We start from the raw sequence: 19,273 nt of genomic DNA, 5'->3' as shown, positions 1-19,273 counted from the left end.
CCAAAGATAAGGAAATTAAAAAGATGATAGGCTATATAATACCTAGCAGGAAAATGCATCTAATTATAAAGAGTTCCTACCAAAATTCTGTATGATATTGCATGCTTCAATTCCTGTTGTTGTTTTTTATGATGTTATGTTGTTAACCGAGTTTTGGATGGAAAGCGTGTGCAGCATAAATTACAGTATACAACTGTGCACCAATATTAATTAATCTTCAGCTTCCTGAATGGAGCCTCTATGAGGCTGGAGGCAAAATCAAGGGTTTGCTTGGTTTCCAGAGCATGCAGTGCGCTCTGTGCTGTACAATTGGGAACATTCATGTTATGAATATCACCTTGTAATTCATGTTGTAAGAGGCTGGGGGTAGCTGGCCTGAAAGTCTGTGTTCAGCAGAAAGACTCATAACCCTGTGTTAGTTATTCAGTGATGGGGACAAACTATGCAGACTAAGATCAAGTATCTTTTAATTAAATTTCCTGGCATTACAGTAAGGAAAAAGAGAATCAGTCACACTGTACAAAATATTTGTATGTGAGGTTTATATACTTAAGGTCCTTTGTTGGACTACGTTTTAGAAATGGTGATGATTTTTTTTTTTATGGATGGACACACTCAAAGTTTATTGAGACTTTGGCATCAGCAACACAGTGCAAATATGTTTTAAAAATGGTGCATAGATTCTCCCCCCTACCCACCCACCCACACCCCTTGGCTACCATTTTAAAACTGAAGTAAAGAGCATTTTCACAGGGTTGGTGAATTGTAAGGGTGGGATCATGCAAAACATGGAGTATGTCAATTGGTGTTAAAAAGTCAGCATCTTACCAACAGATATTGCAGTGGTATCTGAGATACCACAATATTTCCTTGTACGTAAAATAGGAAAAAATGCTGCACATCAGATAGCACTGTGTGGTAACTGGGCAAATGCTAGGTTTGTAATGGCACTGACAGCGTTATCATCACTGTTGTTCTCATTGCAGATTTTTGAGGATTGCATTAAAATACATTATTACAGGATATGGGGGAAGGCATGTTAGGGGGCAATGCAGAGCACAGTGGTGTGCAATACTGTAGTGCACAGTAGACCCTTGTTCTGGACAGTATAGTTCAAAACAATACTGCTTACAATTATTAAGCTGCAGGGTTTGAGACCATCAGTGTAGACAACTGTTCCGTTTTTAGGAGGGGTGAAGTCATGGTGCTATGCACAATTTAGTATTCTAGTGAACAAGAGTTGCTCCATCAGCATCCCCAAACTGGATGATATTTTTTTTTAAAGGAGGAGACTTGTATTTTTACACAGCTCCCGATAGTGTGAGATGGGAAGCATGTTTCATATTAAAATTGTACTGTGCCAGATCCTCACCTGGTGTCAATGGGAAATGGAAGCAATGGAGCTACTCTGGCTTACACTAGCTGAGGATCTGCCCAATGTTTAGATGTATTGTGTGTGTGTGTGTCTGTGTGTGTGTGTGTGCGTGCACGTATACATGATATAAATGAGTCTTGCAAAATATTCACTTGTTCACTCACCTATAATGTTGTGGTTTTTCTTAACAGTCTCCTCATGATAAGGGCTGTTGAGTAGATTATCAGCCAGGGCTCAGAAGAGTTTTGCAAGCACACTCGCATGCGCTCGCTCTCTAATATATTACTCTGAACAATAGCTTCACCAACTCTAATACATTCGGGATATTAATTGTATCCTGACAGGTTTGATTGTTCGGGAAGTGAGCATTGAGATTTCCCGTCAGCAGGTGGAAGAACTCTTTGGACCTGAAGATTACTGGTGCCAGTGTGTCGCTTGGAGCTCTGCCGGCACTACTAAGAGTCGAAAGGCCTATGTTCGCATTGCATGTGAGTACCTCTTCTCTGGGGTGAAGTGACTCTGGGTTGTTTGGGTGGGGACTTTCGCTTTAACCACACACACTGAATAGGCCTTGAATCTTCTGTGGTGGTTGATGCAGCATGTCAGACTTCAGACTACCAGTATTGCACTTAGATGTGTCAGTTCATCATTTCTTCTGTTTCTGAGAGCCAGACTTGCATCTTCCTCCCTCCAGGTCTATAAAAAAAGAGAGCCAACAACAGCAAATCATTTGTGAAGTTCTGCAATGATCCTGACCCAAGGAAAGTATTTGCAGCTAATAGGCTGGAATTTATCAAAGCAAACCCTGTGATGGGATAAGAACAATTCCCTTGTGTCTCTGCAGCCATTTAATAATGCTGCTTTTGCCTGACAAACAAACAGAGACCAAATTTAGCATATCACTGTAATCAGAGAGGAACTATGATAGCAAACATAGGCACCTTAACACTTAACATTTCATCCTTGCTATGCATGGTTATTAATCTCAATATTTATTTTAAATCCTTTCTCCACTCTCACTCCACCCACGGAAAAAAAAGGACAACCAATCTCCAGACAATAGCTCCTCAGTTGACAATACAAATATTTAATGTTCATTAATTTTCAAAAAGGGGCTTGTCTTTGTAATACAGCATTTACAATGGGGATTCCCATTTCCCTTTCATGCGGATTAAGTGAGTTTTATTTAGTACAATGCAAGCAAGCTGCGTAATTCAGAAATCATTTCACCTGCCTTTGGAAAAAGGAACAAAGAAACATCGTTTGGTGTAGCCACAGCTGGATACTTGTCTGGCTTGTCTATCCTGAATATAGCCTGACATTTTAGAACAAGAGAAGAGAATTCCTCTTCCAGAAAAAAAAAACATCTTCCTTACCAACACCTTTAAGAAGGAAGACTAATGAAGCACTGTTTGCTTATCATTTTGCTATGAAATAGTGTCATCTCAAGCCATTACAAATGGCTTTTTAGGACTCCATCCTGCTCTCAATGAAGTCACTTGGGTTGAGGCTGCTGAGTGCACTTACAAATCGAGCCACTTTTATTTACATGTCTAGGTACAGATTTAGGAGGCTAATTTTAAGTACCCAAGTTGAACACTTTGACCTAAGCTACTTGACTAGAAACGGATCTTGCCTACAAATTTTTGATATTGAGATGGATCTGGAGAAGAATCTCCTCAGAGTTCAGTGGAGTTTGGATGCAAGGTTTTGGCCTCATCCCTCATACAGACACAGACTACTTGTAATCAGTTTATCAGATATTATTGCATCAGATAATAATACCTGGCTCTTACGTTATGCTTTTCATCAATAGATCTCAGAGTAGAAGTCAGTATCATTATTAGAACTGAGCAAAAATTTTTAGACTAATAGTTTATTCACCAAAAAGTAAGTCTTGGATTGACCAAAACTATTCATGATTTGGGGTTGAATTTAGCAAATAATCTTGACCAAAAAAAATGGGGGAAAATCAGAAAAAGTCCAAACATTTCATTTCAACGTTTTTGAAACAAAATGTTGTGACTTTTCATTTTGAAACACTGGTTTGTTTAGAAATTTAGCTAGGCTCAATTTATTAAAACAAAGATAAAAAAATCCAAAAAGAAAATAAAATATTTTGTTTTCAGTTGCACAATACAAGTCATTTAACCTGAAACAAAACATTTTTGCTTTTTCATTTTGGCAAGAAAAGTGAAAACAATCTGTTTGGGGTCAAACCAAAACAAATTTGTTTTCTTATTTTTATTTTGGTTCAACTACAGAACCGAAAAATTTTATTATTCACTCAGTTCTAATAATTGTCCCCATTTCAAGGATGGGAAAATTGAGGCCCAGAAGTACATTGACTTGCCCAACATCCCCAGCAGATAAGTGGCAGAGTGAGGAGTAGAACCTGAGTCCCCTTCTGGTACTTTATCTGCTCATTAGGTCATGGTGCTCTTAGGAGTAGTTAGGTACTTCGCAATCACAGCAATGAGTACACTATAAATATCTATATAGACAGAATCTGCATTGAATCCTAATTTCCCCTGGTTCTGGAGTGTTTCATACATGGCATTTTGTACTGAATCCTTTTCTAGGGGCAAACAAACATTTCTAGAGTTCTCTATGGTCTTTCTGACAGGAAAGCAGTGAACTTTAACTACCCATTCCAAATGTTAGCACTGTGCTTCAGAGAGCTTTAGCGATGTTTCAGCAGCTTTTTTAGATTACAAAATCTGTATTAAATCACCGAGTAGATTTTGGTGCCCTGCCAGTTAGCACTTGACAGATGGCCATCACATTTACTTCAGTTAAGGGTTTGAATGTATATCAGATGAAGATAACAGGGCAATGTTAAAGTTACAGATGTGTAATTGCCTTTCATGAAATTAGATAGATATACATATATATATACAGCAACTGCACTTTAGCCAAGAGTCTGTCAGTGATTTCATCATAAACTTCTATTTTCAGAGGCTTGTAACTTAGCTGTAAAAAAAAATCATTCTGGTTGAAAATTGTCATCCAAGATCTTTGCTTGTGATTGATATTTTTGACCACGTATGAGAGAGAGAGAGGAAGAGAAAGTCAGTCTAGTAATTTTTATAGTGCTTAAGTGTATTTTTAAAAATGGAGGAATTGAGCCTATGAACTTTCAGTTTTGCTTTTTTATGATAATTTTTTGCATACTTTCCCTTGATTTGGGGCTTCTTGGACAATTATGGCCCAGGCCTGTAGCCTCTATTCACGGGACTAAGAGCTGCAGTGTTGGGTATTTAGCCTGCAGATTTATGCTGAGCAGCAAAAGCACTGTCACAGAAAAATCATCTATTTTAAACTACAATTTTTTCAGCTGGCCTCATAGGTAAATAATAAATATTTGTATGGACTCTAAACACATACAGTATGTACATCAGTGAGTGGAGACAGTATTGTCTAAAAGGTAATAATTAGCCAAATTTTAGGCTCAGTTATGCCAGTGTTAATCCAGAGTCACTCAGTTGATTTCAGTGGATTGACTCTGAATTGACACCAGCATAAGTAAGACCTATTTCAGCAAGATACTTAAGCACATGCCTAACTTTAAGTAGGTCCCACAGGACTATTCCATTGCTTAAATTCCAGCTCAAGGATCAACAGCCAAGGTCTGCACCGTGCCAAACCTGACTGTTGTTTTCCTGAGACTTTTCCTACTCCAGCCCTATCAGGCTTCTGCTCTATCACACTTGTGAGTAAACCCTTCCTTAAGGCCCAGAATCCCAGGCTTCTACTCTCCTGAGTGTCTTCTCCTTTCCCTCTCTAAGCCCAAAGAGTGACTGCCATCTCCTGCCCTCACTTCCTGACCTTATACCAGCCCTGCCTGCCCCTGCCCAGCTGGTCTTCATCCCCACTCAGTGCTTGATCATCAAGACTAACTCCCCCTCGGGATGGCCTATCAGGTTACTTAACCCATCCTGGGCCACAATAACCCTCTCCGGGATAGTGTGGGGTGAACACCCCGTCACACCTGTCTAGACTCGATTTGAAACATAACTAAACATTCAACGGTAGCCATACCCATACAACTGTGACATCTCAAATCCTACATCCTCTGGGCATGCCAAGGTAGCTGTGCATGATGACATATCACTAATCAGAAAGAGCAAGTGTGCCAACATTTAAAATAGGCAGTAGGAGGGTCCAGCATTGCTGCCTGAGGGAATGGTTACCCAAGAAGTTTATTGCAGTGCAGCTGCACCACGGCTGTAAGCTCTCTAATGTTGGCATTCTAAGCCAATGGGAGAGAGCTCTTCCATCAGTTTAATTACTACAGCCTCCACAAGTGGCAGTAGCTATGTCGGTGGGAGAAGCTCTCCTGCCGACATAGCACTGTTCACACTAGTTTGTATGTCAGTGTAACTTACGTTGCTCGGGGGGGTGTGATTTATTCACACTAGTGAATTTCACAAGCTGGTGCATGTTGGGGAACCGTGACCCGGAGCAACACTAAGTTAGGAAAGAACCGTCCTTGTGCTGTCCTGGTCATTATCTGGGACAAGCAATGGGTGGGGAGGGTCTTTACACTCTCCCTCATATTGTGCACCTGCATAGAATCCCTGCAGAATCTGGCCCTTAAATTTGCCTGCAGTAAGCACACAATGCTGAGTTTTGAAGGAAACAAAACACAACACAACTCTCTGCGGGGTTATGACATCAGGCCAGACATTTTTCATTTTTAATAAGTACAAAAAAGTGAAGGCTAATATATCTGGGGGAGGGAAACCCTACAGTGCTCTGTGTGCAACAGTTACTTCACATTAATAGCCGTAGCTGGTGATTTCAGCACAAGTCGTACCGTACCCTGATGACATAATTAGCCCTTTCTAGCATGTTCAGAAGAAAGATTTTTTTTTTCCATTCTGGCCCCCAGTGTTATTGCTTTGCAGGGTTGTAGAATTATTGTGTCCTCTAGAAGACCAGTTCTGAAGTCCATTAAAACAAAAAAAAAATTGCATTCAACATCTCTGTTCATTGACCGTGTAATAGAATTAACTGAAAAGTAATTTGAAAGTGTGAAGAATGTGCATCCTGGAAAAGCAGCTTGTATTTATTTAATTCAAGGTCAGGCATGTGTCGTAAAGGACATAACAACTTAGTCGATGGAAATTCTCTGTAAAAAGTCAATTGAAAAATCACATCACCCAAGTAGAGAACTTCAGTTGGTCAAGAGGGAAGGCATCTTTACATTTGGAGTAAAGAGTGATGTTTTTCAGAGGGATACACGTGCTGGAAATTTAACCTGCAAGTGAAACTGATTCAGAACTCAAGGTTGTGACTTGTTTCAGTGTGTAGAACTGGGTGGTGTGAAGTCTGCAGCTTTGGACCATTTGTAATTAAGGTTTGGACCATTCTCATCTATCAAGGTTATTCCTGAATAGTGGAATGGAAAATCCATGATTTTCTCTGGAATTCTTCCACTGGAGAGTTTGATCTCCCCTCAACAAAAAGACTAGAAGGGGTTCACCCTTGTAAACTGGCAGATTCCCTAGGATCTGTTTAGACCTGAAAATCCTAGGTATGTTAATTATCTAGCAAATGGAAAAGCAGAATGAATAATAGTGGAGCTGGAGAAATGCAATTCATTGTCTGGGATACATGATATTAGATCAGGGGTCAGCAACCTTTCAGAAGTGGTGTGCCGAGTCTACATTTATTCACTCTAATTTAAGGTTTCGCGTGCCAGTAATACATTTTAACATTTTTAGAAGGTCTCTTTCTATAAGTCTATAATATATAACTAAACTATTGTTGTATGTAAAATAAATAAGGTTTTTAAAATGTTTAAGAAACTTAATTTACAATTAAATTAAAATGCAGAGCCCCCTCCCGACTGGTGGCAGGACCCGGGCAGTGTGAGTGCCACTGAAAATCAGCTTGCGTGCCATAGGTTGCCTACCCCTGTATTAGATGGTGTAAATACAATTTTCCTCATCATTCTAGGTAAGCCCTAGCTATATTGACTCTAGGAGGTGCTCAGATGCTTTGAAATATTAATGTACACTGGGCCTAAAATATACTTTTCTTACTGAATTAAGAGACTGTAGCTTTATGGAGAGAAGACAAAGGAGTTAGGATAGTTTTTTCCTTTCGTTAAAAAAAATCCCAAACCATGCATTATTTTAAAACTAATATTTGAAAAATGTTGATCTGATTATATGGATAAAATCCTACATTCTCTGCTTGAGCAAAATTCCTGTTGAGAGAAATCAATGCGAGCTGTGCCTATGTAACCAAGAATAGAATTAAACCCGGCAACGGTTTCACTTGATAAAGACTAATTAAGTACTGCAGGATTTGACCTAAATTGTGGGCCAGTTCCATAACTGGTGTCATTGACTTTAGTGGAGCCAGGCCAATTTACCGCACCTGTAAATCATATCTTATCAATTTACAGCGCAATTGAATAAATGTGAAATTGAGCTGATTATCTTCTCAACTGGTACCAGTTTTACACGGGTGTGATTCCATTAGATTCATTGACGTCGCACTTGATTTGCCCCTGAAAATGTACAATCACACTCAGGGCCAGTATCTGTATGTCCAACTTCGAGTTGCTGAAAACCTGCTGCAAGAAATATCTAGCTTTCCTCCTAATTTCATCGGAGGAGGCTTTTTGCATAATGAATTTAGATGTCTTCTCATTTTTGGCTCGTTTCCAGTGTCTTGGAAACAAATGGAAACTTAAAAAAAAAATATTGCTCTTTTCCACTAAGAAATCACTATTTAATAAGGAATGGTGCTTATTAAACTTGTATTTAATTTTATATTAGTTTTATATAGAGTTAACTAAAAGCCTTTTTTTCCAGAATTGTTTTTTTTTAAGACGGGAGATTAAATAGTAGCTTATATACATGTCTCATACTGTATACAGATAAGATTAATGTGGTACAGGAAAGTGGATTGGTTTATGTGATGGATTATCTCCACTTATGTTGGACAGAAAGACAGATGTGAAAATAATCACACATTCATTACTGGCACTCAGGTAGTGAACCTTTTAATTCTGGGGTTCTGTGCTCATACATTATGTTGCTGAATTACCTATTTTCCCATTATTTTCATATCCCAGTGTTCTAGCACCCCAGACAATACTGTGAAGAGACAGTTCTATTGCCTCCAAAATATTAGAGAGTAATGTATTAGTTATAAGATCTGGGAGAAAGGGGACAACTAGGCGGGGACATTTAAAAGAAAGTCAAGAACACACAGGAGTGTGAAATATGAAAAAATGAAGGGAATTGGTTAAACATGGTATGCGTACATTGGGCAGTACTAAAGAGGGGGCCTGATTCCTTCTTCCCTGCAGCTTGAGTAATTCCCAGTCAATAGGCATTACTTGTATCCTGTGTGGAGAGAACTGAGCCTCATGGTCTCTAGTTGAGATTACTCTTGAGCTAAAGATGGACCTCCTCCATCACAAGTCACAGAAAGAGAAAGAAGGCATTTTAGAACTCATCATATGCATTAGCTCATTTTACATATTCACTACACTAGAATCATTCTTGTCAAGCAATTTTTTCTAGCAGGTCTATATCTCTTTCAAGCTCTCTCATCTCAAAATATGTATACTTTTCTCTTTGATACATATGGCTTTGGTTCTGCAGTTAATGGTAAATTAGTGCATTTACAGCCAAGTGTAACCAAGACAGTTTTGAGTATGTTCCATCTTTAAAACAGACCAAAAACTGAATATCTTTTTCACTGGACATTGCATGAAACATGAATCCCACCCAGTCTACCTTGGAGTAAACCTAGATAAATCTCTCACCTGATCTTAACCACCTGAGAAAAACTGCAGCTAACTTGAGGATATATAACAACCTTCTAAGCAAACTGGCCAGCACTTCGTGAGGAGCCAACACTCAAACTCTCGGATCATCTGGTTTAGCCCCTGTGAGTCTGCAGCAGAATATTGTGCTCCATCTGGCTCCATTTGTCTCATGTCAAGTTCGGTGACACACAGCTACTCTCAACTATGCACATCATACCTGGGACAATTCAACCAGACTGTTACCGTGGCTCCCTATGTTAAGTAACATCACTCTTCCACACATCCCCCATGAGGACACTACTGCCAGTTGGTTGAGAATATCAGGACAAACTCAAACTATCACTTTCACAGACCTCTTCAACCACCCAAGGGTGTGGTTTTCACCAGCCATTGTAGACCCATTTGCCCTGCCAAGATTTCTCCACGACATTGATTTGGCATGAAGAATGGTCTGCAGCTGACATCAGAAACCAGTCTCCTATAACTGACCTGACCATATGTATACATGGCTTTGATTTTCCATGCCAGTCATGGGTCCTTCTGAACAAAATTTCGAATAGGCTAAGTTCAACAGACAGCCAGTCTTCACATCTGGGGCCAACAAGAGGATTCCACATGCAGCTGTGGCCAAAGGCAGACAATATCACACATTATGATGACTGCCATCTGACCGGATTTGATGATGGTTTGAAGGCTCTGCTCTTCACTGAGAAGGCTGCCACAAATTGGCTTGGAAAGCTCCACATGCACTAAGAAAAAGGGTTATGATTAGGATATATAATAAATGCAAGCCTTAGGGTTTCACAATATTGAGTTAAAAACACATTGAATTAAAATGGACATTAATGTCATTGTTAGTATTACTTTCATTTAACAAATCTCTGAATTTGTGTGTGTTAATACCTTCGGGGGGGGAGCCTTGGGGACGTCCTGCATATGTTGTCATATCTCATACAAATCAATGTCTTGCAACAGAGCCTGCTTGAACCCTGCAGGGGATGGAAATATAGCAATCAAGAAGTTAAGTAAAGATTTGTACATATATTTCTATAGAGATAGTCTGCTGCTAGAGACAGATTAATGAATCAGAAAAAAAGTGTTTATGCAGAATTTGGGTGTTTTGCTTACAGAAATGCCTTTAGAGTTCCTGTATAGTATAACTTTAGCTTCACAACTAATTGCAAATGCACACCTAAAATCACTAACTACTACACTTCCTTTGATACATTTATGCTCTTCAAAAGACCACCTGCCAATGCTGTGAAAAATTCAAGGTTTTTGTTTTATGCTTTTTTCCAAGGTAAAACTGAACCTAGTGGTTTTATGGATTTTTTAAAAAAAATTTAACTTCACATTCACATTTTAATTATTATAATAGATAGTTGAAAAAAATACTAGAAATATTAGACTCTGCTTTCAATTTCTAAATGAAAACTTTGACCCTTCTAAAATGTTAAAATGGAAGCGATGAGAACTTATTATGCCTATTAGGAAAAAATAAAGAGATTTAGATTTATTTGGAAGCTTAGGCCAGGTCTACACTACAAACTTATGTTGTTATAACTACATCGTTCGGGGTGTGAAGAATCCACATCCCTGAGCAATGCAATTTTAGCAACCGAACACCTGGTGTTCTCCTATCAACATAGCTACCACCTGTTCTGGAGGTGGATTAACTACGCCGACAGGAGAAGGTCTCCCATTGGCATAGGAGAGTCAACACTTAAGTACTACAGTGACGCAGCTGCATCAGTGCAGCGTTTTAAGCGTAGACCTGCACTTAGAAGGGAAGGGGAATAGATGGAGCCATTGGTGATTGTAGAGAGGGGTGTAGTAAGTAAGTGGAATCAACTATCATTGAACTGTAGGGAGAGTGGGTGGGGTTGTGAACTGTTAAGGGAGCAAGAATCTAGATACTTTTGAAAGATGGGTAGGCATCAGATCAGTTCTGTGTAAAGATGGCTAGCTCATATTACTTTTCAGTCTTTACGGTGCTGAATTCATTCGGTGGCTTTTCCTTTCCTCATTCTAAGTGTAGTAAATCTGAAAGTTGCTGATCAATTATGAAATGGGTGGTTGTCATATAGGAATGTATCTGACTCAACATGCCTGAAGTTGAAGGAAGTAGTGCAAAACAAGCATTAATCTGAGAAAGGGCAGACAATCCGACTCTTCAGATTCTTCAAGTTCAAATACTGTCCAAGTTGCTGAAGATGCCATCGAAGAATGCATCGAAGAATATCTTTGCCTTTTGCTCAAATAACAAAAATAAAATGAGCCAAAGAGGAGAGAACTTCTTGAGTCCAGTCATCCTAATTTCCTCACCTATGGGTATTCAGCATACAATCTAAACTTCATTGAGAAAGGAGCATCTAGCACATTGTACATTCAAAAATTATTCTGATGCCACCATCAGCCTGGTTGGTTGACTGAAAAAGGAAGATTGATGCTCCAGCACCCACTGACATTCAGTGGAACTCTCAGGAAAATCGTGGGCCGGATTTTGAGTTCTATTACAGCAATTGTGCACCTGTTTGCACAAAACTTTCTGAAGCCAGAGGATCTAGTCAGTGGAAGATTCCCCCTGAAAAGGCAACTCCTTTGGCTTCTTTGCCACACTTCCACTGGCTGCAAGTGTTCGGAGCATGACTGAGGAAAGGGTGTTTTTCTGGGGCATCCCTACATTGCAGCACTCCTCAGCTACTAGAAGTTGGGGACCATTGTCAGCTGGTGTCATTTAAAGCAGTCTTTATGCAGGGGACTAGGATGGTGCAGATCTGGCCTCGGTATTGTGTTGGAGGCACAAAGGGATCTCTTATTTCCCTCCTCTTCAGCTGTGCTTATTGTTCTTTGGGCACAGCTGAGACTGTGGTCCTGTCTCTCTACATTTACATCCAACTAGAAGGTCTGTGTTGAAATTTGCACCGAGCATGAGGATGACTTTGATCAAAACACAGCATGCGTTTTACACAAGGGGCTCTCCAGAGAGAGGCATGACATTTATAAAAGCAATTGATAGAGGTTTCAGAGGAATTTGCCAGATTACAGGCTGATGAGACTAGTGTCACAGTCTCACTGGAAATCTGGTTTGATCTAAGTAACAATAAAGAACTGGAACCACACAAGAACAAAATCAAAAAATAATTCAGAGACGCTATGGAACCTTTCTATTACTCTAGCCACCAGTGCAACTGATCTCAGATACAAGGGTCATAGACTCAGCTGTGAACAGGAAGAAGTAACTGAAATGTGGCTGATGGAACAGAGTCCTGAGTTTCCTTTTTCTCCTCTACCCCTTGAAACTGAAAATCCAGATTTCAACTCCCTAATCCGTGTTTGCAAAAGGTGGTGTCACAGTTTTGTCCCAAATAGTGGAAAATTATAGAAGGAAAATCATGGAAGACAGGACAACTGAATTCAGAATTTTGTCAATTGGAAAAAGACCTTCACTCCTGTCCACCTCGCTCGGCATCACTCATACATAGTTGGAAAAATAAATATAATATGTAATTCATTTTCATGAGTATGTGATTTATGGTAACCTGATTAGCTTTTGTGGGGTTGAGGGAAATTAAAACAACACTTGTCCTTTCATCCTTTAGAACTTTTGTCTTCAACAGAATACAAACTTTATTGCTCAAATTTTTCTTACTCGTGTCTCCATTAAATAAGGTTAAAAAAACAAAAACAACCACCCTACACACACTATCTCTTGTAGTAAAGAATTTTCATGTTCTTAAAAACTTATCTCCCTTAATGCATCTCTGCAAAAGGCTGCTTCTTCTCTTATATGACATCAACCCATACTAAATCAAAGTTGGGTGAAAAAGAATGTTTTAAAAAGCCCTGCTCATTTTCTGAAGACGTTGGTATGTTTGTTTTAGAGGGAAAATCCTAGTTAGAGTTACTGGAAAGAGCACAAAACAGAAGTGAGGAGTCTTTAAGGTCTGCCAAGGGCAGAAATCCATCTTTTCCTGACATTAATGCTGCATTGTTCTGTACATTTCTGGTTTACATCTAATTCCTGGCTGACAAGTGTCCGTTTTTCATGCTTATTCATCAGTCACCCTTGCATTACCACTGCCTTGAAGGCGTCTGCCCTGCCTCTTATCGCCTTTCTCAGAAATGATAAAGGATATCCTTAAAGTTTTACCCACCCACGCATCACAGTAAAACCCAGAACTACAATGAAGGAATAAAACAGTTTATAAAAATAAAAAAAACAAAAATGGAAAAAAAGATCATTCTTTGCTGACTGCAAAGATGAAAGCTAAAAAAGAAAAGGAAGCAGAATAATACCAGGAGTTAAAATGATTTGTACACAGAAACTGTTACCTTTGGGAGATTAAAAATATAATGTTTGAGTTGTTTTTAGACTGAGGATGCATTACACTTGGAATTTAAAACTGAGCCTTTTAAAGATGCTTCACAAAAAGAGCTATTTTTCCCCTCCAAAAAGCAAAGAAATTCAGACATGGGTTTACAATGAGAGATTGATTCCTCCATTCTATTAGTCCAGTTTTACAGCAGTGGAAAACTATTGATTTCAACACAGTTGTGAATGAGGCCCTCTGTCCTGATTGCAACAGATTGTCCCTAGGTATTTCAGGAGTCTCAGAACGGTGTCTCGCCCCAGTGCGCTATGTGTGTGTTTTGTACTATGCCTGTAATACGTGGCACAAGAACAGTCATTGACTTCACTGGGACTGCACATTAGTAAGGAAAGTCGGGTTTGGCGCAGTCTCGCATCCCAGAATTTTAATCCTTAAACCTGAATTTCTTTCCATGACATCACACCGTGGACAGGAGGGGGAAGAATAAAAATATCTGTTGTACAGGCTAAGAGTTCTAGCCAAGCCAAAACCACTTCCACAGAAGCTCCAAGGTGACGCCCCACCTGCAGCCATGAAGGTTGCACCTTTGGAAGCAATTATTTATGTAGTGCTTACATTGTGCAGCTGTATGAGCCATCGCCTTTTTGATTCTCTCAAGCCTGATATGGCTGCTAATGCAAGAATCAGGCTTCATGAGAATGACACCAAAAAGGTATGCTAATCCCCTAGCATCCTAGCATAAGAAGTGGATTCTTCCTTGTCTGATCTAATCTGCCTTGGAAGAAATGTTAAGGGTCCTGGAGCTCGGGCTCCAACCCAAGCCCAGACGTCTACACAGCAATGAAACAGCACTGCGAGCCCTCTAAAACCACAAACAGCAAGAAAATGAAGATTGGAATCAGAAAACAGCAAATGGAGAATTGTAAGAAAATCAAAATATTTTCACGAGGGTTTTTTTTTTAAAGGCCATTTTTCATCAAAAAACTGATTTGCTCAGAAACAGCCCCAGTCTTATACCAGTGGGATGTATCTAGCTGGACGCAATAGGTGCTAGAGTCACTTACATGAGCTCTCCATCTCCTCAATGTTTGTAAAAAGCCTAAATTAGAACTTTTGTTTGTTTGCTTTTCACAGTAAGCCAGCTTTATGCTTGGATAGTTAAACATACTGCACAACCAGTATCTGTCTGCAACTATCTGGTGACTCTATGGATTGGGAGGACATATATAGTTCTGGATGGATAAAGCTCTAAGCACACAGGATTAAGTTGACAGAATGGAGTAGAAGAGCTCCATATCTTGTAAATACACAATTATGTACTTTTTTCAAATGAGTATTATTTACTTGATAGTCTCTAATAGCTCCTTTGAGAACATTCCCCTCTATTATGTCAGACCTGTACTTAGAGTATTTTTTAGTTTGCAGATCATTGACCCACTGTAATGCAGTGGCGTTTTCAAAATATTACCGCATATTAGGTCACTGAGTGATGTGGAGCTTCATGTGCATTAATCCTGCCCGGTAAAAACTCTACTGAAATTTTGAACACGTACTGCTCACACTCATCTGTGCCACCTGTTTATAATAATCAGAAGAAAGCTTGTTTGTGTACTAAATGTAATTATTGCACGTTATGGGTAATGTATTTTAATTTGTAAGTATTAAAGCTTTGTTTTAAAAACAAAGCATTTTATGAGATGAGGAATATTGTGCATGTGTATGTGCGTGTATACATACATACACACACACACACAATATTCCTCATCTCATAAAATGCTTTATATATATAGTGTTTGTGTGTGTGTAGATGTATCTAATATATATAATCTCTCTCTCTCCCTCTATATATTTTGTGTGTGTGTATAAAAGATTATTGAGTGAGCTTCAGATCTACATTTAATGCTTTGGAAGGGAAATGGGAAGACATAAAACAATATGACGGGGAAGATTTAGGATTATCTATCTATCTAATCAAGTTACACTGCACTCATTGTGGTATCTGACAACCTGAGATTTATTATTTGATATTTATGACAGTATACTACTATTATTAACACTATATTCTCCTTTTATCTCCTAGTTTTAATATGAGGGCATAATAAAACCTGTTGTAATAGTTCCTAAAATGTATTTATATACACGTCGGAGGTAGAATCATAGTTTCATGGAAATGTAAGACTGGAAGTGACCTTGATAGGTTATCTAGTCCGGTCCCCTGCACTGAGGCTGGACTAAGTATTATCTAGACTATCCTTGACAGGTGTTAGTCTAACCTGTTGCTAAAAATGTTTAATAATGGAGATTCCATAAACTCCCTATGTAATTTGTTCAAGTGCTTAACTATCCTTACAGTTAGGAAGTTTTTCCTAATGTGTAACCTAAATCTCCCTACCTGCAATTTAAACCCATTACTTCTTCTCCTGTCCTCAGTGGATAAGGAGAACAATTTATCACCCTCCTCTTTATAACAACCTTTTACATACTGGAAGACAGTTATCATGTCCCCTCTCTGTCTTCTAATCTCCAGACTAAACAAACCCAGTTTTTTCAGTCTTTCCTGGTGGGTCATGTTTTCTGGACATTTAATTATTTTTGTTGCTCTCCTTTGGGCTTTCTCCAATTTGTCCACATCTTTCCTGAGATGTGGTGCTCGGTACCGGACACAGTACTCCAGCTGTGGCTTTATTGGTGCTGAGCAGAGTGGAAGAATTACTTCGCATGTCTTGGTTGCTTCTTTTGCAACGGTATTACATTGTTGACTCATATTTAGTCTGTGATCCACGATAGCCCCCAGATCCTTTTCTGCAGTACTCCTTCCGAGGCATCATTTCCTGTTTTGTATTTGTACAATTAATTATTCCTTCCTAAGTACAGTACTCTGCATGTGTCCTCACTGAATTTCATCCAATCTATTTCAGACTATTTATCCAGTTTATCAAGATCAATTTGAATTCTAATCCTGTCCACCAAAGCATTTGCAATCCCTCCAAGATCGGGATCATCAGCAAACTTTATAAGTGTGCTCTCTATGTCATTATCCAAATCATTTATGAAGATATTGAATAAAATATATTAAATACATTTGCTGGATGGAGGCAATGCATCTCCTTTGGGAGTGTCTTTGTAGATGCATTAAACATTAAACTCTATTTTTGTATTTTACTCAACTAAATACAGTTATTAATTTTTGCTTGTTTAAAATCTAAAAGAAAAACTGAGAATGCATTGCACTTCTGAAGTACCGTTACTCTGAAGGACTCAACATTCTTTACCAACATGAATGGATTAAACCTCACAAACACCCCTGTGAGGTAGTTGGTGTTATATCCTTTTTTATGCTGAGCAAACTAAGAGCTTGTCTTCACTTGCAGTGCTACAGCGGCTCCTATGCTGATGGGAGAGCATCTCCCGTCAGCCTAGTTAATCCACCTTTCCACGAGGTGGTAACTATTGCAATGGGAGAAGTTCTGTAGTATAGACCTGGCCTAAGGAAGTGAAGCAAACAGAGAGATTAGTCAACATTCCCAAGGTCATGTAGCTAGTCCTCAGCACAGCCAGAAATAAAATTAGCAAGTCCTTACTACCAGCCTTCTTGCACCAACCACTAGACCGCACCAACTTCTAGCTCAGGGTACATTTTTCTGCTATAGTTTTAAGACCCCTGGAAAGCAAGATTTTATTGAGAACCCTAAAAACAACACACTTATAGTAGTGCTGCACAATGTCTTTTCTAATTCTCCAAAACTATGGCTTGTAGCCACAGCCCTGCACTGGGTGTGGCATGGATGCACACCAAGTCAGCAGCAGCTCTGGCAAGAATATGCCACAGGAAGCTCTGAGCATATTGTGCCTCTGAGAGCACAATGTTTTCTGGTGCTTACTGCCCCACCTGTCAAAGGGGTTCGTTGTCCATTCCCCTCTCTGCACGGGATAGAGAGGGAGCAGAACCATAGCCCAGTTTTCTTTCCTCTCAGCTCCCTGTGCAGGACAGCGATGTTAGGCCTTGCCTATTCTAGGAAAATGTATCAGTTTAACTAAATGAGTTTGTTTAAAATGTTACCAAATAAATTACCAACTTAAGCTAAATCAATATAACCAAGGGCTAAACTGGTTTAAGTACATCAACATTACAGCTTTGTACTGGTTTAACTAGACTGATTTTTAAATCCAGCTAGTTAAACAAGCACACTTTCCAAGGCCCCCTTTACACTACAGGGACTACAGCAGCATAGTTATGTCACTATAGCAATTCCAGCATAACTCTATAGTGTGGACGCAGCCTATGAGGGAAAGGGTTTTTCCATGGCTGTAGGAATGGCACCTCCCTGAGTGGTGGTAGCTAGTTCAATGGAAGCGTTCTTCCACTGACCTCGCTGTGTCAATGCTGGGGCTTAGGTCGTATAGTTACAGCACTACGGAGTGTGGATTTTCCACACCCCTGAGCACCATAAATTTTTAGTGTATACCAGACCTTAGTATCGATAAGGCCTTAGTCCAGTGATTCTCAAACTTTTGTACTGGTGACCCCTTTCACATAGCAAGCCTCTGAGTGCGACCCCCACCCCTTATAAATTAAGAACACTTTTTAATATATTTAACATCATTATAAATGCTGGAGGCGAAGTGGGGTTTGGGGTGGAGGCTGGCAGCTTGTTGATCCCCCATGTAAGACCCTCACGACCCCCTGAGGAGTCCCAACCCCCAGTTTGAGAACCCTGGCCTTAGTCCTGCAGAGTTCTGATGCTCCCTGAGTGCAGGGACTCTCATTGTGATTGATTGGGTGGGTAGGTGGGGAGAATGGGGAAGAGGCCCCGTGTGTTTTCTCTCTCTCTCTCTTATATGAAGTTGCACAGGAGCCAAAAGCAATCCAGCTCCAAATGATGATGGTTATAATCTACTTAGATTGTAAACTCCTTGAGGCAGGGACCAACTTTTTGTTCTGTTTGTACAGCGCCTAGCACAATAGGGTCATGGTCTGTGAGTGGGGCTCCTAGGCATACAGCAATACAAATAATACATAATAAAATTGCTAAGAAATCTTTTCCCACATAAGTTCTCCAACATGATAAAATAAAGTGAAAATATTTTTCAGTCTTTTTAGACTAGGGTCTCTCCAAGACAGAGATTGTGTCTCCTGTCTGCTTGGAAATACCCTAACACGCATTCTGCACTACTACAATCATCTGTATATCATTGCAAGAAGAATTAATGACCTCACAACCTGCTTTTGGTTTTTACTAGATCTCCGGAAGACTTTTGAACAGGAGCCCCTGGGAAAAGAAGTGTCTTTGGAACAGGAAGTCCTGCTCCAGTGCCGTCCACCTGAAGGCATCCCAGTAGCTGAGGTGAGTGACAATAGCTTCCTGCGCTAGCAATTGCCACTTAGTTGTCCTAACTGAGGCCTAATATGTGGCTAATGGTGCAGTGAATTAGGGTATGGCATGATGAATGGATGGTAATGGAGACCTAACTGCCTGCTGCTGGTAGAATAGATTGATTGGGAACTGATTAATGACTTTGGAGTCAATTAAAATGCCCCACTGGGCAGAGCTACAGGCAGTTCAGTTTTATTTTTTGTTCTCTTTCATGAAATCAGAACACAGCAGTATTATATCTGGCATCAGTAGGGCAAATTCCTGGTGGGATTTATGAATGCAACCCTGTTGTTTTTTTTCCTTGTCTTTTTTTAAAGTGAAAGTAATTGCTGTCCTTGAGGCAACTGGCTTTCATGTCTTACTAAAACATTTATTTTTAATTTGCAGTATTTCA

The 19,273-nt window shown here is 39.6% G+C and overlaps 1 protein-coding gene and 1 long non-coding RNA gene across 7 annotated transcripts in view; one reads left to right on the top strand and one right to left on the bottom strand.

The window, feature by feature from the left end:
• Positions 1 to 19,273, top strand: part of UNC5C (unc-5 netrin receptor C) — a 357,995-nt gene that overhangs the window by 247,574 nt on the left and 91,148 nt on the right. For all 6 annotated transcript variants that reach the window (XM_045017250.1, XM_045017252.1, XM_045017247.1 and 3 more), the window contains exons 3-4: positions 1,720 to 1,863; positions 18,746 to 18,849. In XM_045017250.1, coding sequence (XP_044873185.1) covers positions 1,720 to 1,863; positions 18,746 to 18,849 — 248 coding nt within the window. The remainder of the gene's footprint in view (positions 1 to 1,719; positions 1,864 to 18,745; positions 18,850 to 19,273) is intronic.
• Positions 491 to 19,273, bottom strand: part of LOC123370618 — a 31,262-nt gene continuing 12,479 nt past the window's right edge. The window contains exon 3 of the long non-coding RNA XR_006579483.1: positions 491 to 2,071. This is a non-coding gene — a long non-coding RNA (uncharacterized LOC123370618). The remainder of the gene's footprint in view (positions 2,072 to 19,273) is intronic.

The sequence above is a fragment of the Mauremys mutica genome, chromosome 5 (genome assembly GCF_020497125.1).
Source record: "Mauremys mutica isolate MM-2020 ecotype Southern chromosome 5, ASM2049712v1, whole genome shotgun sequence".
In the NCBI taxonomy this organism is placed as follows: domain Eukaryota; kingdom Metazoa; phylum Chordata; order Testudines; family Geoemydidae; genus Mauremys; species Mauremys mutica.
The sequence above is the reverse complement of the archived record's forward strand: the minus strand, read 5'-3'. Positions and strand labels throughout refer to the sequence as shown.